Source organism: Caretta caretta, chromosome 3 (assembly GCF_965140235.1).
Source record: "Caretta caretta isolate rCarCar2 chromosome 3, rCarCar1.hap1, whole genome shotgun sequence".
Classification (NCBI taxonomy): Eukaryota; Metazoa; Chordata; order Testudines; family Cheloniidae; genus Caretta; species Caretta caretta.
In genome coordinates, this window is record NC_134208.1 from 116,360,302 (window position 1) to 116,381,438 (window position 21,137).

The 21,137-nt window shown below is 42.1% G+C and overlaps 1 protein-coding gene across 13 annotated transcripts in view; it reads right to left on the bottom strand.

Annotated features, from left to right (window-relative positions):
* The window catches only part of SYNE1 (spectrin repeat containing nuclear envelope protein 1), a 499,708-nt gene that overhangs the window by 130,871 nt on the left and 347,700 nt on the right, over positions 1-21,137 (bottom strand). For 11 of the 13 annotated variants that reach the window (XM_075126812.1, XM_075126813.1, XM_075126818.1 and 8 more), the window contains 5 exons: positions 18,393-18,560; positions 16,208-16,369; positions 13,838-14,032; positions 9,416-9,589; positions 3,428-3,619 (listed from right to left, as the gene is read on the bottom strand). In XM_075126812.1, coding sequence (XP_074982913.1) covers positions 3,428-3,619; positions 9,416-9,589; positions 13,838-14,032; positions 16,208-16,369; positions 18,393-18,560 — 891 coding nt within the window. The remainder of the gene's footprint in view (positions 1-3,427; positions 3,620-9,415; positions 9,590-13,837; positions 14,033-16,207; positions 16,370-18,392; positions 18,561-21,137) is intronic. The other 2 variants (XM_075126819.1, XM_075126814.1) reach the window with 1 other exon arrangement.

Here is a 21,137-nt window from a genome sequence, read left to right on the forward strand (position 1 = left end):
CATACATAAGGACAGTCTTTGGAAAATTATGGCATACTACAGAATACCAGCAAAAATAATTAGAATAATCAAGGATCTATATTATAATGCTGAATACGTAGTCAGAGATAGTGACAACATCAGCAAATGGTTTGCAGTGACAACTGAAGTAAGGTAAACGTGTATTATGTCCCCACTATTGTTTGCACTGGTCATTGACTTTGCCATGAGGACAATAACCACAGAAGGCAACTAGGAATTTTATGGACAAACGATAGAATACAATCGGATGAACTCATTTTGGCTGAACACATTGTCCTGCCTCAGTTCAACACATTGCTTAATAGAAGAAAAGACAGAGCTTTTAGCAGAAACAGCAAAACAAGTTCGTTTGTCTATCCACAAGGGAAAGAGAAAATATATGGCTATCAATGTCCACAAAATAACCATTTGAATGGACAAAGAAACACTAGAAGTAGTAAGTAATTTAATCTTTCTAGGGAGCGAGTTGTGCAATGATGGTGACACCAAACTTGATTTCAAGCAACAAATATCAAAAGCAGCAAACAATTTTCATACACTTGAAACAGATTTGGAGAAGTTGCATGATTGGCACTGACAGAAATTTTTTTAACTTTTTTAACGCTGGCATCATGTCAGTCCTCCTTTATGTAGCAGGGTCATGGAAATCTACAACAGAAATTGATAAGATCAACTCACTCATGCCTGTGGACGATATTCAGAGTCCATTGGAAAGAGTTTCTTACAATATCAGAGTCTAAGTAGAGTAAACCAATCTAAAGCATCAAACATGGTAAGACAATGACGATGATGGACATATTTAGGACACATTTTAAGTATGCCACCACCATGACTTCCATGGGAAGTGATAATATGGATATTACCTGTGTAAAGAGAAAAAGGGGGCAATCTAGAGAAACATTAAGCAGAACAACAGAGAAAGAAGTATATCCATAAACATGATACTCAAAACGCCTGAACAGACCAGCACAGGCCCTAAATGAAAGGCAGAAACTGGTGGATGCCCTGTGCATCAGAGGGTGTGGGAAGATAAAGAAAGAATTTTGTCTGCAAAATGGTTTGTGCTCATCAAAGTAGTTTAACTTCTCCAGCGTATTCGAGAGCAAATTATTAGGATAGGTACAGGCGCAGAGCAAGAGAGCATTGCAGCAGTTTATATACTGGGTCACATTTGCAGCAGGGGGTTGTGGGGGGGGAGGGGGGGCGGAGTGAAGCACTTCAGAGGACACAATGCTTCCTGGGTCTCCTTGAGGGACAGGGGTAAAGTGGCTGCTATAATATTACTTGGGACAGAGCAACATGCATTCCCTTCATTGCTATCTAGCTCTATTGTCTGGTGTAGGTTGAGGAGAGACCTTCTTCTTACCACTCTCTGTGGCTGTCTTGTACCCAAGGGAAGTGATGATAAGCCTGTGATTTTATTTTTGCATTTTCATCTGATGAGAGCAATAATGGTCTTGGCACATAACATCTCCTCAGGATCAGTGATCAGCTGGGGTTAATGTCCCTCTACTGTATTTCAGGCCATCAGCTTCTCTGATCATTAATCCACAGGAAATGCCTTATGCCTTCGTCAGTTAATCAAGGAAATAATTATAAGATGAGAATCATGAATTTAAGAGAAGAGAGGATGCAATGTAACTTGTAACTTCTTGAAAGAGAAGTTCAGACTAGGAAATTATTATAAGAAGGGGTCATTTACTAAAATATCCTTCACTGATCAGATAATCAGTTTAAACCACTCTTCTAAAAAGGTTTCAGGGTAACAGCCATGTTAGTGTGTATTTGCAAAAAGAAAAGGAGTACTTGTGGCACCTTAGAGACTAACCAATTTATTTGAGCATAAGCTTTCGTGAGCTACAGCTCACTTCATCGGATGCTCAAATAAATTGGTTAGTCTGTAAGGTGCCACAAGTACTCCTTTTCTTTCTTCTAAAAAGTTAGATGTTACACAGCTTCCTCTATCTTCTTATGTTCATGACCTGCAACTGAAGTCCTAAAAGCTAAAATAGCTGCTTACATGGATATAAAAACTTTCAAGAACATGGTCTTTAAATAAAATGGAAGTGTTGCATTTATGTAACATTTTGGGGTAAGCAGGTGATTTAAGTCTGGTAATAATTTTAAATTATAACGAAAATTATCTTAATATTAGCAAAGTAGCCAAAAATTCTGTAAATAAGCTTACAATAAAACTGGGGTTCATGAATCTTATCGTATTTAAAAACCCAACATTGCAAGAAATCAAGTTTTGATACCAATTACTATCTTTGCATTTTGCCAGTGATTTTATATGACTTATATATGACAATATTATACCTCAGCACACTGCTGGTAACATTTATTTAATTCGCATAATCATGAGGTTTACTATGCAAGAATAATGTTGAAGGGGTACTTGGGATGAAATGTTTTCTTTTCAGAATAAAAAATTCTCAACACATCTAATACCAAATCTGAACAACAAAACCATGATATCTGCTTTTTTGAAAAAAAAAAAATCTTTTTTTTTGTGCTCTTCTGTATGACACTAGAACTAAAAATAGTTCCTAGTGCACCTAGTAACTTTTCAAGCTAAGTGCTCCATAAACTTTAATCTATATTACAATATAGACATTTTTTGAAGCTTATCATGTATTTGATTTGCACACCCAAAGGCTAGAGAAGAAGAAGAAAATATCCCAGAGCAAGCAAATTCAAAACGAAAAGCCAGTCTGTCATGTTATATGTTGACTTCCTTGTGTGCTTTCACTTCTCCCCATGCTAATTTAGCCTAAAGAATAAATAAGATAACTTTTAAAACAAAAGACATTATCTAGATGCATTAGGTACAGTCATATGGCTGGAAATAATATCATAAAACAATATTCAGGTTAAATCTGTCAATCTTTGTTCCTCATTTCTTCAAGAGAGAGAATACTTATCTAGTTGGATGATACTAGTTACCGATTGCAATATTTAAAAATATGTTCCATTATTTTGTTGATGATTTGTTTCTTGTAAAGCCCACAATGCATTGTATGGAACTAAGTAAGTAGAGTCCCTGCCCCAGAGAGCATACAATCTACAACAGACAAAAGACTGGGGACAAGGGTTCAGTAAATTGAGGCCAACTAATCAAATAGTATGTTTTGCTGTCTAGTAAAGATACTGATATAAAAATAGCTTAATTAATTATGAAATCAATGATCTGTGTTATAACATGCAAATATTAAGCTACAGCTTGCTAGAGAAATTATGTATATGTTTTAGCATCCTGCTATTTGTTGTTTTAAGATGTGTAACTTACTTTATCACGGTCAAACATTTCTTAACTCCCCCTCCCAATTGTCTGAAACCCCCTACCACAATTGTTAATGGGGAAAAATACTGGTCCCTTCAAAGCCAATTACAAAGAGCTGCTTACTTGAATGTTGATTTGTTTGTCATGCAGCACTCTCTGCAGCTCCAGAAGGCTTCCCTTTAAAGTTCTGAGCTTTACGGCCAACAGCTCTGCCTCATCCTTTGTGTGTGCCTTTCCTTCCATGAGCAGGTTCTCATTGTGCACAGAGAGCTCTGACAAGGCCACCACCTTCTGTTCAATTTCCACCAGCATGTTCTGCAGCAGCAAAAACAAAGAGGCAAATTCATACATTTTCCAGCATCCACCAAGCTTCCTGGCAAGGAGACCTGTGGCCTACCTCATCCTCTTCCAAACTAAAGATTTTCCTTGTTTTGCTCTCCAGCCCCCTCCAGAGTCCTCAGGAATATACTTGCAACCCTTTGCATGTCTTGACTTTTTATTTAAATTTTAAAAGAAGTTCACTGAAAAGTTGGCTTATTTGAAACAGAAAATGTGCTGCAAAGGAGACACCCTTTTTTGCATTTCAACGGCCACTGTGGCTAAGATGTCTAGTGGCTATTCCATTCTTTCTGTGCTGGACAGTGACACCACTGCATAGGACAATAAATGGCTACTCCTTTCCTCTTCATTGAATATACAACAAGAAAGAAATCACACTCTCTGCTTTCCCACCCTCCTTCCCCCACGTTGCTGTGTCTGTATTGATAAGCTTCTCTTCTCACTGTTTGCCTTTTCTGATTGGTGCTTGAAGATCCCTGAGATCCCCTATATAATCCTCTTTAGTCTAGAGAGCGATTTACAGAGACAAATCTGTGGCTTACTTGTTTTCATAATCTATTTTCCTGATATGCAGCTCACTATTTATTTATTACATAGATAATGAAGCACATTTTGCTGCTTCCAAATTAAAATATCATATTAGATTTTTACTCAGATTTAGTCAGATAACAAAGGTGCGTTTCCATTTTCCACAGCACCTGTCAAGTGCTCTAGAGCAGGGGTTCTCAAACTGGGGGTCAGAACCCTCAGGGGGTCGTGAGCTGTCAGTCTCAACCCCAAACCCCACTTTGCCTCCAGCATTTATAATGGTGTTAAATATATAAAAAGTGTTAATTTATAAAGGGGCTTCCTTTGTGAAAGGGGTCACCACTATAAAAGTTTGAGAACTACTGCTCTAGAGGCTTTGCTCTCTGAAGGAACGTGTGCTGTAAAGATGGGCAGAACTTGAAAAAAATGAAAACGTTTGTTAAATTTGTTACACAAAGGATTGTGTTGTGAGTTTTGAAACACAGGCAATTTAAAGTACCATTACTTGAAGAGCAGTACTAATTTTTCCACACTAGATTAGCGACTGCTTTTTCACTAATCCATTTCCTAGAGCTTACATACAAATGATAAATCATACCATGATTTTATTTTAACTTCAAAGTGTTGGTCTACAGAAGAACAAGAATGAACAGTGAGATCATGGCAGGATTGGATAGACTGGAAATTCAACTACTGAAGAGGTCTTAAAGACTGGAAACATGATTTGATTCTAATCTCTATTACATCAATTTTACACCAGTGTAACACCACTAACTTCAACAAAGTTACTCATGATTTACCCCAGGGTAGTTGAGCTCTGAATCAGTGCATAAAGGAAGACTAACCAGCACAGAAATCAGGGACCAAACCAGGGCTTAGATCATCATACCAGGATCTCCAGTACTCTAGGATTACCCCCAAAAGAGTATTACCAGTCCTTCTGGGGGAAATCATGTTAAAACATTATTTAAAAAAGAGTTTGCTTCTCCAGTTATGCACATCAAGGATTATCCTGAGCATCCACAGAGAGAGGTACTAATTACCTGGAAAACTACCTCTACCTTACAGGACCCGGGTGGTTCTTTGGCTATGTAATGATTGTTAAATCTGAGCACCGCACCTAGCTGTGTGAGTTTTAATCCAACCTAGGGTAGAAATCTGAAGTGAAAAAAGCAGGCATGATGTTCCAATCTACCTCTATCAAACTGGGATTTTTATTTTGGGAAAATATAATCTGAATACAGCAGAATATTCAGAATTGTCAAGACCAGCATGTGGGCAGTCTGACTTAGTGGTCAGAGCAGGAGTTGGGAGCCAAGCAGGATCAGATACCAGGAGGTCAGCGTCTGAGACAGACCAGAGGGCAGACCGAGAGTTAGGTGCCAGGAGGGATGCAGGGTCAGGTTACCAGGAAATTAGTGACAATAGGAGCAGGTACTGCAGGAGAAGGAGTCCTAAACAGAGGAAACCCAGTTGTGCAAACAACTTCCTTCCCCTGTGCTCAGTTTAAATACAAGCAGAGAACCAATCAGGACCCCCAGAGATCCGCCAATCAGAGCCCAGCACGGGAGTCCTCTGTTGGAGTTCAGATTCTAGTTGTGCAACTGTTAGCAGATCCCTGGATAGCAGGTTGGAGCTTATTGGTACCTATAAGCCCTATGAACCAGGGTTTGAGACCTCTGATTCCTAAGAAAAAGGCACCAAAACTACTTCTTAAAAAGAAAAACTACCCAAACAAATGCACGCTTGGAAGGGAGGGCACTTGGGAGGGGGGTGAAGAAGCAGTGTGAAACACTTAAAAGGGAGACATGGGGCTGGGAGAATAGGGGCAGGGGCACCTATCATCTCCCCATTTCTGTGTGTACCACAGTCAGAAGGCCCCCAGCCCATCTACAGGAATGTGACACCCCCCCATAGGAGCCAGGTTCTGGAGGGGGCTCGCCTATCTGAGGGTCTGAGCCCTGCTCACTGTCCCCCATGTGTGTGTGCCCAGAGCTGAACATATATGACGGTATGACCCATCCTTCTCGTCCCCAACATGAGCCAGGTTCTGGAGGGGCTTGGTTTTCTGGGAGGGTTGGGCCCTTCTCCCTACTTTTTAATATGTAAACTGGGATCCGGGGGTCTCTGCCTCCCTGCTGGAGTCTGACTGTCTGAGCCCTGCTGCACTGTGTCTGTGCTAGGATCCGGGGCACCTGGCCATCTAGGGGAGGGTTAACCTTCCATCCTTAGCCCATCATGTAAGCCAGGTTCTTGACTTTCTGCAGATATCTGAGCCCCTTTCCCTCTGCTACCCCTCATGTGAGCTGGGATTTGGGGCGTCTTGACCCTCTAAGGGGATCTGAGCCCATCTTTCTACTCTCCCCACTCTGCGAACCAGGGTCTGGGGAGGTCCTGACCCTCTGGTTTGGGAGCTTAGAACAGGCATGCTTGGAGCATGCCCCAAGAACACAGGGCTGAGTCGGGTGAGGAGTGGAGATTGGATATGCCTGACATGTATCAGAAAGTCTCCAGCACGGTGAAGGTGAGATGGGAACACCTACTGACATGAATGGAGTAATTCACAAGTCTCAAAGCTCTTGTTTCAGGCTGTATTCATCTCCATTTCTCTTTCTCTTGCTAACGGATGTGTAGAGCCCCTCCCCAGAGTTAAGGTTAAGGCCAGCTTTTGGTTTAAAGGATGACTCTTCTAAATGTTCTAAAATCTATGTGCTTATACAGATTGTCTTGAAAATTGTTATGCCTCATGAGACCATAGGGTAGGATTAGTGATCCAAATGTGGGCTTGTTTGAGCAAGGGGTTCCTGAGAGACAGCCCCCAGAAGAAACAACAACATTGCATTAAGTTTAGAGATTCTAGAAACTTTGAAGTTTGAAACCCACCCTGGGCTGAAATCTGAGAAAGAGCTGGGGAAAATCTGCTTCTGTCAAGTGTTGATGTGGGTTTATTTATTTTTGTTTCTCTGAAAACTGTCATCTGTGTACAGAGAGGAATATTCAAAAGACGCTGAAACTATTTTTGAAAAGAAAATAAATTACACGTGCATTCAAATGCTTACTGAGAGGGGAGCGGTGATTGGTCTAAGAATGGGGGGAAAGGGGGTTTAGTCTGCAGCTAGGGATGGGGACATTAAGGGGAATGGAGTAAATGGGAATGGGTGGTAGGTCAGGGCCTAAGATAAGGGGAAAGTGGGTTGCAGTCAGGGGAAGAAGATGACAGAGGCTGGAGAATGTGAGAGGTAGCAGAAGATGATGCTGTTGTCAGTCCTCTCAGAGCCTGCTATGCTGAATTCTCCCCTTCTGGGGATGTGCTGAGATCTGGGACAGTCCTACCCCTCTTCAGGGGTCTGAGCCCTCTCCCTGCCCACTGTGTGTTCTAGGAGACCATGCTCCTCTTAGAGCTGGAATTTCAGGTGGGAGAAATAAAGTTAATACAAACTTAAACACCTGAAATCGAGAAAGTGAATAGTTAATAATATACACATTACCCCAGTGTGGGGGCTGGTCCATGTGTGGGAGAAGGGCCAGGGTTGGGAGAGCGGTGGACTAGAACATAGATAGGTTGACATTTCTTGGAACAGCCCTGTTAGCAACGACACATTGCAAACATTTCAAACCCTGACCATCATCCCCATTCCACTATACAAAACAAACAGGAGGGGGGAGGAGCACTGAGGAATTACATAGCAGCCATGCGGCCTAGTGGAAAGACCACTGAACTGAGACTATTGCTACTCTGTGACTGGCCTGCTGGGTGACGTGGGCAAGCCACTTCCCCTCTGTCTCTCAGCTGTAAAATGGGGATAATGATATAAAGTCTGTTGAGATCTAGTGATGAAACACTGTATGAAGGCTAGGTCTTTTGATTATTATCTAGCCACAGTAGAATATCAACTGCAAACCTAGGTGAAAACCACAACTGCCTAAATGACCACTACCTCCTACCAACAAACATTTCTCTGTTTAAAAACTAGGAAATTAAATGGCAAAAGACTACATCAATGCAGAGTTAGGCTGCCCAGTGATAGCTTGTGTCCTTCCAGAACATCGAGTTCAGCACAACTCAAACTTCTGAAAATCAGGACATACCAAGTTCAGGTAAACACCTATCCAACTTCAACTCTGTCCTCTTTGAGCGATGCCTCACAACACCCACAACACATATACTCCCACTCTGCCTTTTCGCTGCAAAGGACAGGCTCTACCTGCACCTGTACTATGCTCAAACACGGAGCCTACTTGTCCAACACAATACTACACTTGTAAAATGTAACAGCCGCTTCCTATCCTTATATAGCCCCTTCACACTTGCACACAGGATACCACCTAAACCTGTATTTTCCTCCTCTCATCATTACCTCCACAGACAGCTCTCATACCTCAAGACATGGCAAGATGACCCCAGTGCCCTGCTGCTGGCACCACCTTCACAATTATGTATTGCAGAGATGCAGACCTCAAGGTACACATGCACCTTTTTCCTTTGATGCCTCACATCGGGGGACTCAGATCCAGATCTCCTCATAACACAATCACAGTTCTTCCAAGCTGCTCCAACTTACTCTTCCGCCATTCAGAACAGCTACACTCACACAGTGAATGCAGCTGGAGTGTATGTGGATAATTCCCAGGGGATACTGCCATCTTGAATGGGGGTAGACTTACAGTTGGCTGGGTGTTTACCTAAACTCAGTATTTTCTGGTTTTCAGACGTTTGAGTTTTGCTGAACTCAACGTTCTGGAAGGGCACAAGCTATCCCTGGGCATTCTTAACTCTGCCTTAACAAAAGTTTTAAATATTAAGGTTCCATTTTTTGTTGGAAGTTTATAATCCCAAGGATCTCAGTAACCAGGATATAACAGTTTGTTAACATTATGTTTAAATATTATGCCTTTTAAACATGTTTTGACTGTACTTGATCATTCTTTTTGTAGGTATGTGGGTGGAAAGGGCTTTCCAGGTCCCGCTGTCTATAATTTACCTACTCTTCTACCCCAGCTGGCAACACTTGGGGGTGGTTGGAAAAGGGCCAGTATCTCAGACAGCCCTGGGATGTTTGGCTTTATCAGCTTAGTCTCCCAAAGTCATGGGGTTTACCTCCTACCTCTCCTCCTGGGGCATACTGCTGTGCTGACAGAAAGGGCATCTCTGGGAATAGTTTTTCCCACAGCTGACTCCTCCTTGGCTGGACCACTATTACTCAGTGTAATAGTTGCAGAACTGAACCATGACTTTTGTTTTACCTGACAGTCAACCAGTTGAGCCTCCATGTCCATGGGTTCCTCAGAAGTAATCAAAGTGGTGTCCAAAGAGGCTCTGGTATTGAGTAGCCAATGGTCAAGCTCATCAGCTTCACAGCGATATCTCTGCAGGGCTTGCTCTTGTCGCTGTTCTTCTAGCTGCTCATTGAGTTTTTCCTAGTGGTACAATGTGGGCTGTTATTTGGGGGTCTTTCTTTAGAAATACAATATAAAGCAGATGAGAGGTACCTTAAATGGCAAAAAAGTAGGATGTGAGAAAGGCCGTTGCAGCCAGAATGTAGAACCAAGTTTGAAGTTATAACTTCTATATGCAGAACATACAAAAAAATAAAATTACCACACTATTCCATCATTAATATTATTCTGTCTTTTTTAAAGGACTACTGATACATCATCTGTTTCTCTCTCGGTCTCTCTTTCACATACAACTTCTGTGTAGTACCTTCTCCAGCCATCATCTGCCCATTCTTGCATAGCAACTGGAAAATCTTATAATAATACTTCCATCTACAAAAACAGTTATTTGACACCTGGAATTCTCTATTATAAAAGGAGCCAGATTCTCAGCTGGTATAAATTGGTGTAGCTCCACTGCGCTGCTATACATTAGCTGAGGATCTGGCCCAACATTTCCATGACACAGACTGAGTTCATATTTACTCTCTACAGGTATGATCCAAAGCCAACTGAAGTGAATGGGAATCTTTCCATTGAATTAATTGGGCTATGGATCAGGTCCTATTGGGGCTAGGCAAATACTAGACATAGCATATGGTAAGGATCTGGGTAGTTTTCTGGATGTTTATCTTGTTCATTTTATCTTAAAGAAGATTCATTACAGGACAGGACTATTGAGAGAATTCTGCAGTTGGTTAAGTATCTCAGCCAGAGAATACTGAATTTAACACTGTTCAAGTTCTGGTTTACTTGTTAGTTATTTCCACATGTGGAGTAACATGGTCATCCCACACTCCTGGCAGTACAATCTGTATATCACACCACTCTAAAAATATTTCTATATTTATGTTCCTTACGGATGTAGGCAGAGCTTGCTTTCTGAACAATAAGAAGAAAAAACAGAGGAAGGCAAGAGCAATACCACCCTCCATTGGCTAAGCCTGTGAAATATTACACAATATCATACTGATGTTCTTCAGTAGGTACAAACAGGACAGGAAATAATGACTGGATTAATACCAGGGGATAAATTTGCTCTGTTACTCTATAAAATAAATACTCTAGTACAACAGAGCAGTATTTGGCCTTGCATTTAGGTAAAATCAGTCATAAGCACTTGCCTCTTTTTATTTACTTGCTATGATCTCCTAAATGCAACTAAGCAACATACAGCCTAGTCCTGCAGAATACAAGCTATACAGAGGGAGGTCCTCACATAAAAGGGTCATAAGAGCCCTGGTTCTGGTTGAGAGGATTCTCCCAGGTCAGGCACTGTGGAAACAGTCTAAAGGCTGCCTCCTAAGGATTCCTTTTCAAGTCCTGGGGGCACAGGAGGTGTGCCGGGGGTGAAAATGCAGCACTCAGCACCACTACTCACAGGGCAGCCCCTGGAGCTGCCATAATTTAGACAGGGTCCCTGGGCTAAGTTATGCTGGGGGTTCCAGAACAGACCAGGACTGGGAAGCCACATTAGCCTCCTCTCCCTGGGCTGTGAGTTCTGTGCTCTGTCTCTTAGGACATGTCTATGCTAAAATCTGAAGTGTGACTGCAGCATGGGTAGACATACCCAAACTAGCATGGCTAAAAATAACAGTGAAGATGCAGCAAGATGAGCTAGCAACATGAGTATCTAGGGTTCTGGGCATGCTTGTATAGCCCACACTTAAGTCCATGCCGCCACATCTACATTGCTATTTTTAGCCATGCTGGCTCAGGTAAACCTCTGATTGCGGTTATAGACATATCCAATGACACAGCACAACACAGAAAAGAACCTACCCAGATTCATAATGTGATTGCATTCTCTTACCCGCAAAATTCTGCAACACTTCTGAATGTAAGCAGTTAGTCAAAAATTAAAAATGCCTTCAAGGCCTTAAAGTAATTCTGTTAAAGTCAGTAGTCAGAAAAATGGAAGGGCCCATTTTCCCACTAACTGAAAAAAGCATGTACACAATTTATTGCAAGACTCAACATAAACAGAACAGCGTATGAATGCCATCACTTTCGAACGGTTTTGTTCCTCAGTTTTCCCTCCATCCCTTAATTTCCAGATTGGTTAGCTGGACTCCTGTGTAAAGGTATGTAAAGTCCTTGCCCTTAAAACATTCTAGTATCACCTTAGATAATACTACCTCAGGATGTGAAGCATTTACTTTACTTTACTTCTCCTGAGGTAAGTATAATATCTAGGGAACACTGCAAATACTGAACTAATGTTATTTAAGGCAGATTAAAAAAAAATTATGCTTGACCACTGAACGGGGTGATTTGATGCTCTTACTCCCTAAGATTAGGGACTGAACTGCTAAAAAAAATTAAACTGAGGAGTGTTTCTCTGGTGGAAGGGAAAGTGAGAAGAAAAAAAAAACCTGGGATTGTCCAGTGTTCATTTAACAGGGAGTATTTAAGGATGATTGGCTAATAATTCCTTAAAGTGTGGTTCTACTCTGAACAGTGACGAAGAACGTCACCTTATTCCACAATAGTTCTGCTTCCGGTTGGCATTCAAAATCATACCTGCTTATGTAATGATAAAAATGACAGTTTACTGCTTCTAATCACAGAGTTACATTTTGCCCCCCAGTTAACATGTACAACTCCTTTGACGATCCCATGAAGACAACAGAGCATGAATGGATTAGAGAAAGAAGCTTCATCCATTCTGTAAATCTTAGGCACTTTAAAACAGGGCTTTTCAGAGGTCTGATCACAATTTGCTATCCACGTTTATTCAGGGTGGGCATTGCCTTTTTTTTTGGTTGTGTGGTTTTTGTCATCCCTGCAAGGGCCAGGCTTCTAAAGCCTGAACAATTTTTATTACTGGCAGTGATATCTGAGCTGGAAACAACATTGTTTGCCACTGATATTCTAGAGTGATGTTTCAGGGCTGCCAGCTCTGAACTGGAAGTCACTGAGGAACAATACATCTGAAACTTTATACTGCAATTTTTTCAGAGCAACTTGAAGTGTGAGGAGTCAAAGGGCAGGATTCAGAGTAACAGCCGTGTTAGTCTGTATTCGAAAAAAGAAAAGGAGTACTTGTGGCACCTTAGAGACTAACCAATTTATTTGAGCATAAGCTTTTGTGAGCTACAGCTCACTTCATCGGATGCATTGTGTGGAAAGTGTAGAAGATCTTTTTATACACACAAAGCATGAAAAAATGGGTATTTACCACTACAAAAGGTTTTCTCTCCCCCCACCCCACTCTCCTGCTGGTAATAGCTTATCTAAAGTGATCACTCTCCTTACAATGTGTATGATAATCAAGTTGGGCCATTTCCAGCACAAATCCAGGTTTTCTCACCCTCCGCCCCCCCCCCCCAAAACTCACTCTCCTGCTGGTAATAGCTTATCCAAAGTGACCACTCTCCTTACAATGTGTATGAAAATCAAGGTGGGCCATTTCCAGCACAAATCCAGGTTTTCTCACCCCCCACCCCCATACACACACAAACTCATTCTCCTGCTGGTAATAGCTCATCCAAACTGACCACTCTCCTTACAATGTGTATGATAATCAAGGTGGGCCATTTCCAGCATAAATCCAAGTTTAACCAGAATGTCTGGGGGGCGGGTAGGAAAAAACAAGGGGAAATAGGCTACCTTGCATAATGACTTAGCCACTCCCAGTCTCTATTTAAGCCTAAATTAATAGGATCCAATTTGCAAATGAATTCCAATTCAGCAGTTTCTCGCTGGAGTCTGGATTTGAAGTTTTTTTGTTTTAAGATAGCGACCTTCATGTCTGTAATTGCGTGACCAGAGAGATTGAAGTGTTCTCCGACTGGTTTATGAATGTTATAATTCTTGACATCTGATTTGTGTCCATTTACTCTTTTACGTAGAGACTGTCCAGTTTGACCAATGTACATGGCAGAGAGGCATTGCTGGCACATGATGGCAGATATCACATTGGTGGATGTGCAGGTGAACAAGCCTCTGATAGTGTGGCTGATGTTATTAGGCCCTGTGATGGTGTCCCCTGAATAGATATGTGGGCACAGTTGGCAACGGGCTTTGTTGCAAGGATAGGTTCCTGGGTTAGTGGTTCTGTTGTGTGGTTGTGTGGTTATATGCCATCATGTGCCAGCAATGGAATGTTGCAGCAATTGAAGACTTTGGAAGAAAAAAGTACTTGTATATTTAAATATGCTAAAAACAGTTTTCAGAATCAGAAATGTGGGGCAAGAAACAAAAAATCCTTTCCAAGTTCTCTTGTACCTCTAGCAGTTGTCGTTTTCCCGAAGCTTTCATTCTAATAGTGGCCATTCTCTCTGCCAGGACAGTGAGCGTGGACTGCAAAGCCAACTGATCAGCAGCATCTATGTCCAGTGGTTCTGACACCAGTTCTTCTGCTAATGATGTCTGAAGCTCACTGATTTCATCCTGTAACATCAGAATCTCATCCATCAAAGCCTATTCAAGGTGGGAGCAGACAGACAAATTGGTTAATTTCTCATTGAGAAAAAAATGTGAAGAAACATATACTGGTATAAGAAACTAAAATGGAAGTGGTCCAAGTGAGTGCAAATGTGTTAAAACAGAACTCACTGCAATGCAGTTTATCATATTTTACTCTTCAAGATCAAGGGGCTAGAACAATTGGAGCTTTCATTTCTATGCTTATTCGGGGATCATTACATGGGCTAAAGGGATTTCAAGTATATAATTATTAGCAATCTGTAGGAAATTTTATGAGAGAGCTTGAGCTCCACAGCAAACATTTAAGGTTGTACAAGAGGGTGTCTATAGCAGACAGAGAAGACAATATTATTTGAAATATGGTTGTGACATGGGTTCAACTAGAAAACTCAATTCACCTAAAATTATAGTGGGTTTTGGTTTTAAGATGGAACTGAAAACATCCACCCAGAGACATGAACATTCAGAAGAAGCCTGCATGCTGCATAGGGACTTCCTTCTATCATTCCCATTTTAGAACACATCTTCCAGGCAATCAGTAGGGGATGGTCCCTTGCCAGCCCCTCTGCATGGATGCTTCAGATCCAGAACTGTTTGGCTCTAATTACAAAGAACCAAATTCGGTGTTCCTTAATTCCACAAAACTCCCATTGAAGGGAAAGGTGGCCCTTCAGATCGCTTGACACTAACTCATGGATTGCTTTGGAGATCAGGACCAAGGCTTGTACTGAATTCAGTATTTGACTGGAGTCCCTGAAGTACCTGGAACATTCAGATACAGTAGCTGCTAAAGAGGCAGGTTGTCACATTTTGAACTAGTATTTTGTTGAGTCTAGTTTTAATTTTCTGAAGTGTGCAGTTTGAATACTGTTCACTAACAGGACATACTGGAAGGGTTTTCCATTACAATGGGAGTTCAATTTTCTATTATGTTATTTTTGTAAGAACACGGGTAGAAAACATACGCAGCCCAGAAGAACGTCTGGGTACAGATTTTTGCAACCTTTCTGCATCCACATGTGCCTGTGCAATTTTGTTCCCACAATTATTTGGGGGTGCAAATTATGTAATTTATATATCTAACAAATTGATAAACAGTCCCAGTCAAAGGCATGTCTAAATAGCAAACTGCGTGTACAATGACTTTGTGAGCACAAAAAAGGAGGGTGGATTAAGTATGGGCAGAAAATTAGGCCCATCATTTTTTTCCTTGGGATAAATAATTTTAAAAGGCTAAATCGAACCCATTTTAAAATATAATGAACAGGTGGATGGGACACTGCATCTTCCTCCTTCCCACATGAAGGGGTGGGACAAGTGGTTCCTCTCTGGCATCATCTTCCCTCCCACCCTATGGACTTCGCTCACTTGTGAGTGCAAATATCTCCAGGTGGCACAGGCCATCCAGATTTCTATGGCATGGAAATTTTCCAGATTTTAATTTGAAGCTTTAAGCAACTGAGTACGAACCCTGATAAAATGAGTCAAAAGTGAAAATACGGTATAACCCATTGCTCTGACAGTAAAGTTGTATATGCTCAGGGAAAAATGCTACTCTGAGATCTACATGGGAGATTTCAACTCTATTATTTTGCTTTCCCTGTGCTCTTATCACTTGTGTCAAGGTTAGAAACATGCACGGAGGAAGATCTGTTGTGTGGCTATCAGAACAAAATGGCTATTTTACAGTCTTATTATTTCAGAGACTCATTTCCTAAGATGACCCTCATCTGTGCTTATAACAAGCCAAAGATCAGAATGAAACAGATTAAAATGCACCAAAACTAGTTATAGTCGTCTCTTCCCTTAACTGGCAAATTTAAACATTGTGACTGGCCAAATGCTGTGCTGACTGACACAGCGTGCCACTCCAGTGAATTCAGAGGCATTACATGGGGTGTTAATTAGCACAGAATTTGGCCCATAAGCTTTGCTGAAAACGATGGTCTAGCCCCTCTCTCTTTTTTGAGACACTTTGTAAATCTTGTCCTATCTCCATAACAGTGGGGAGTTCAAGAGGTGGAGCAGTCTTCAGGGAGCTCTTTCCTAAATAAAAAATTTACATTTTAAACAACGTTTCCATCAGTCTGCATGCTTTTGTGAAGCATTCCGTGAGGAATAATACAGCCATCTAATTCAACAAAAGCTGTAGCTACTTAGCTTTTTTACCTGATGTGCAGCCATCTGGCTCTCTGGGCTCTTGCCAGGTTCCAAACTTTCGTTCAGCTTCACCTCAATGGTCTCCATTTTTGTGGATATGGACTGGAGTGAGTCTTGGTATTTTTGCTGGCGTTCAAGAGCTTCATAGAGGGTGCGCTGCTTTTCACTGATCTAAAGAAGAAAGAAAGCTGTAAGCAGATATTCTGTCTCCTGAAGTAAGTTTTTGCTCACTCCTCTCTTCTCCCTCCTACATCCATGGTTTTCATGGGACACTAAGCCAAGAGCTTGGTCTGCAATACCAGTTTTTAAGAATATAAATTATATAGCAAAAGTCATACTAAGGATGTTTAGTCACTGTTGGCCAAATTCTAGTTTCTATGTCTAACCCCCCGTATTTTAATAAAAGGGTGACAACTAAGCACATTTCTCCTGCCACATTCTGGGCTGTATGTACACAAACATGCCATGTGCATAAATTGCTACAGGCATGGTTCCACATTCCACATAATAGCTACTCTGTCTCTAGCAAGAATTAGGATTAATACCACGTAAGTGAACCTCTGGGGAAAAAAAGTGTATAGGATGGGCTATTTTGTACATTACTGGATAACTGGGCTTTGCTGGTGTGCACAAATATGTCAGGTTGATCCAGTACCTCTCAGGATATACCTACCTTGCAATCAGAGGTGTGACTGCAGCCTGGGTAGGCAAACTCGCACTAGCTTTAATCCAGCTGGGGCCACTAAACATAGCAGTGAAGATGAGGCAGCATGGGCTTTCGTGTGAGCTGTACAAACCTGCCAGAAACCCTGGGTTTGTACTCGTGTTCCTCACTTGTGCCAAGGTTCATGGCACTGTGTCCTCACCGCTATATTTAACTGCACTAGCTAGATCAAAGCTAGCCTGGGTATGCCTACATGAGCTACTATCATACCTCTGAATGTAGTGCAGACATATCCTCAAAAACAGGATCCCTGGACTTTCTCTGCCATCCCATTCAAAATGTGTGGATTTTTGTGCAGGGTTATTTCAATTCATAGTTGGAATAAAGTCCTTGTGGGCTTAGAACAGACTGAAAGAAATTTTTTGCTTAGCATGCTTAGAAAGTCACTTTAGATGGTACATGCCCACCTTTACTCAGGCCTCTTTTGGAACCGTATACCTTTAGTCACAGAACTACCAAAGGAGAATTTGGACATTAATCACAATTGGTGTGTTTCTAGAGGGAGCTATCCTCATTTATGACTTACTTACATTTTTGGGCTTACAAATGGCCTTATTTTGCAACAGACTTTCAAAAAATAGGGCAAATAAGTAGGGAAAACGGCAGAATATAGACCAACTGCAAGTAATGTGTACACACACACCTGCCCCCTCTCTAAGTGCAAGTAAGTAGGGAAAACGCCAGAATGTCCAGCAAACACAGCAATAATATTGAACCTGGCTTTGGCACAGTTGTTAATTGAACCAGAGTCTCCACAAATCTCTCCTCAAAACTCACCTTTGCCATGCTGCCAACAAAACACTTGAAAATGGGCTGACAGCTAGTATGCTGTGACCACTGGCCATCATACCGCGCACAATCATACATTCCCTGTCTGTTTGCTGTGTTCACCCATTGTCTCTCAGACTTAGAGTGTCAGTTCTTTGAGGTAGGGGCTATCTTTGCATTATAAGCATGTGCACTGCTAAGCAAAAAGGGGCCCCAATTCCTCATTGGGGCATCTACATGTTACAAATAAATAATAATAAGCCCCAAAGGAGGTGATGGAGAGAATAGGACTTCCCCACATGCACTCCCTGCTAAGCTCTAGAGTGCAGACGCTCAGCCGTAGAGTTCCCTTCAAAGTTCAGCCTCTACTGTTCAGAAACCTATTTCCACACCATTAGTGAATCAGAAGTACCTATGCAAATCATGCCCTTGTGTGTTCTCTGTTTAGTCCATTTCCCTCACTCTGGCCACAGCCTGCCTTCATCGTATATATGCAGAACGCTGTTCATGCATCATATATATGCAGAACAAGTGGAACTGACAGTTCTTGTTGCCGCATGAATGCCAACATTTAGGTTAAAAAGTGTTGAGGAGTATTATGTAGAGCTGCACCTTTGAGGTTAAATGAGTTGTTTCCATTTTATTCCTATGAAATGCATATACCACAGATCAGTTTTGATACCTCTACATTAAAGGACTTACCACATTCTTCAGTGTTTCCCAAGAACGCTGCAAATCATCCAATTTGGCACTGGTGGCTGACTCTAAGCCCGGCTCAGAGAACTCCTGAGTGGATGATGTGCTGGGCTGAATCTTGGCAGCTTCTGTCTGCAACTGTTCAGCAGATAAGGCTTGGTAATAAGCAATGTCCTACGAGCATGAAGCACAACATTGCACTTTCAAAATAAAAGATATATCACCTTGCTGTAATTATATTCTCTTAACAGCTACTCTAGGGTATAAATCTATGGATATCCAAGACCATGATTTGTCTTATTTTTTCTTTTTTTAAAAAAACAAACATACAAACATTAAAATGTGGTGCACAGTGGTTTAAGCAAAACTACTGACATATGGTTTGGAGCTCTACCACAGTGGAGAAGGGAGCACTTGGGAGAGAACATGATGTGTTTTTGCCTTATTGTCTTTGAGCTAAAGGCCAGGAGAGCAACTCATGTCTGAACAGAGGGGGAAAGGTCAGGCTTGGAGCGCTAGAATTGGGAGTCAAATGTGGGGAGATGCCAGTCAAAGCTATGAGAGTGGATGCAATCACTCAGGAATAAGGGGTAGAAGTGGCAAAGAACATCGCCCCAAGGGACTGTGACAGAAAGAGAGAAGGGAGGAGGAGTCACCAAGGGAGATGCTGAAGGAGTGGTTAGAAAGATAGGAAGCGAATCAGTCAAACAAGCAATCCAGACTCCTCCACATTGTGTGAGCATATCCTTTCCTAAACTTTGGGAAGCTGAGGCTCCGCTCAGGAAAATGAAACCAATTACGCCTACCTATTGTTAAATGTCAACCCACTTTGATTGTGACAATTTGCCACACCACCACCCCCAGGTAGTCCTCTGTGCTCTACAGGGTATGCGGCACCTAGTGCAAGCAGAGCAGACAGTGTAACTGGCTGTGAACAACAGTGAAAATGAAAAATCACAGAACGTTGCAAGAAGAGTTTAAAATGCCTTCCTTCTTTCCCTCATAAGAATTTCAAATACTTCCTGACCAGTTAGGAATTCATGTATTGCTGGCTCACATATTACAAAGCTCAAGCTGAAACTTGGCATGCAAGATTTTCACATGGGAACAATTTATTTTTTAACCTAAAACAAATGGTTTAGTCCTTTTTTGAATTACAGATAAGCAAATAAAGAAATAAGTAAACATGGACATTTGTGGTTTCCTAAGTTTAAAACTGGCTTTATTATTTCTTTAAAATTGAACATTTCCCAACTCCTCGCTCACTATATGAACAAATGGGAGTTTTTAATATACAAACAACTTAATTGTTTCATTTGGTAAACAACAGCCTTTCTGCAACTTTCTAACATAAATGTGGCTTGCTTTAGTGGTAGTTCCAATGATGCAACTGAATGTAATGGCTACGTCTACATACTCTGTGTCTGGAAGTGCTCTTCGGTACTCAATGAAATGCTGAACAATAAATAGTTTTTTGTTTTAGCTGGGCCTTGATTCGGCAGTCCTCACTGGCATTAAGTGTGGCAGGACTGGGCCATTAGATCATAAATTTTGGGGGACAGGAATTTTCTCAAATTTATTCATCATTCAAAGATATTAGACATTTTCTTCCAAAAAGTTTTTGCTGTATGGACTGATCGTGAAAAAATTTGCTGCTAGTAAATTACACTCAACATTCTAAATTTATTCAGTGTTGCTTAGTTGTTACATGCCAGATTACTCCTGAGGAAATTCTGCACAAAATATTTTAAAATTCTGCAAAATTCTGCATATTTTATTTGTCAGAATAACACAACATATTCACCATTTTCAATTATTTTGGTAATTTATTTCAAAATACCTGTCAGCAAGCATGTCTGTAACAATACAGACACACAAGATTCAAGAAATGTTTTTTGACGAACAGATTCCTTACTTGGCATATTAGCACATCTGTCTGGCTTCACAGAGAGCAAGAGGGACAGAGTGTTGCACGCACGCACCTCCTGGCCCCCCTGATCCAGGTGTGGGGAAAAGCAGGATCCTGCCAGGTTGATCCAAGTGTGGAGGGGCTTAGTGGGGGGGAGAAGGTTCTGTGTGTGGCAATCTGGGTGTGGGCTGCTCAATGGGGGGTCCGGGAGCTGGGAGAATGGGACTCTGTAGGGGGGTCCATGTGAAGGTGGTTGGGGCTCAGCAGGGCGGGATCTGGGTAGGGGGGTGGGACTCGGCAGGGGGATCTGGGTGCAGGGGGATAAGTGGGGGAGCCTCTGGGGGCTCAGTGCAGGGTTCTGGGTGCTGGGCTAGTGGGGCTTGGTGGGTTGGGGGTCTGGGGGCAGCTGGTTGGGACTCTGTGGGGTGGGGGTCCAGATGTATGTGTGGGGCTCATTGGGGTTGTCCAGGGACAAGAGGGTGGGGCTAGGCAGGGTGGGGATTCAAGTGTGGGGGATGCATGGGGATGGGACTCAGCAGGGAGTGGGGAGTTTGGCTGTATGGAGGTTGGGCAGATGTGGGAGGCAGCTCCCCATACAGTAAGTGAATCCTTCCCTCACTGCTGGGGACCAACAGGAGCAAGAAGCAGAGTGTGTGTGCGGAACTTCCTGCAGCCAGGGGAAGTACCCCAGGAGAGGTCTGCCCCGGCCCCAGGAGTGGCCTGTGCAGGGAAAAAGAAAGTCCCGTCCCCCACAGCCCAGCTGGGACTAACAGCTAGAGCCCAGGGTACAGTAGGAGCCAGAAGCCGGGGAGTCCCCAGCCCTGCCCCTCCCCAGCTCTGCA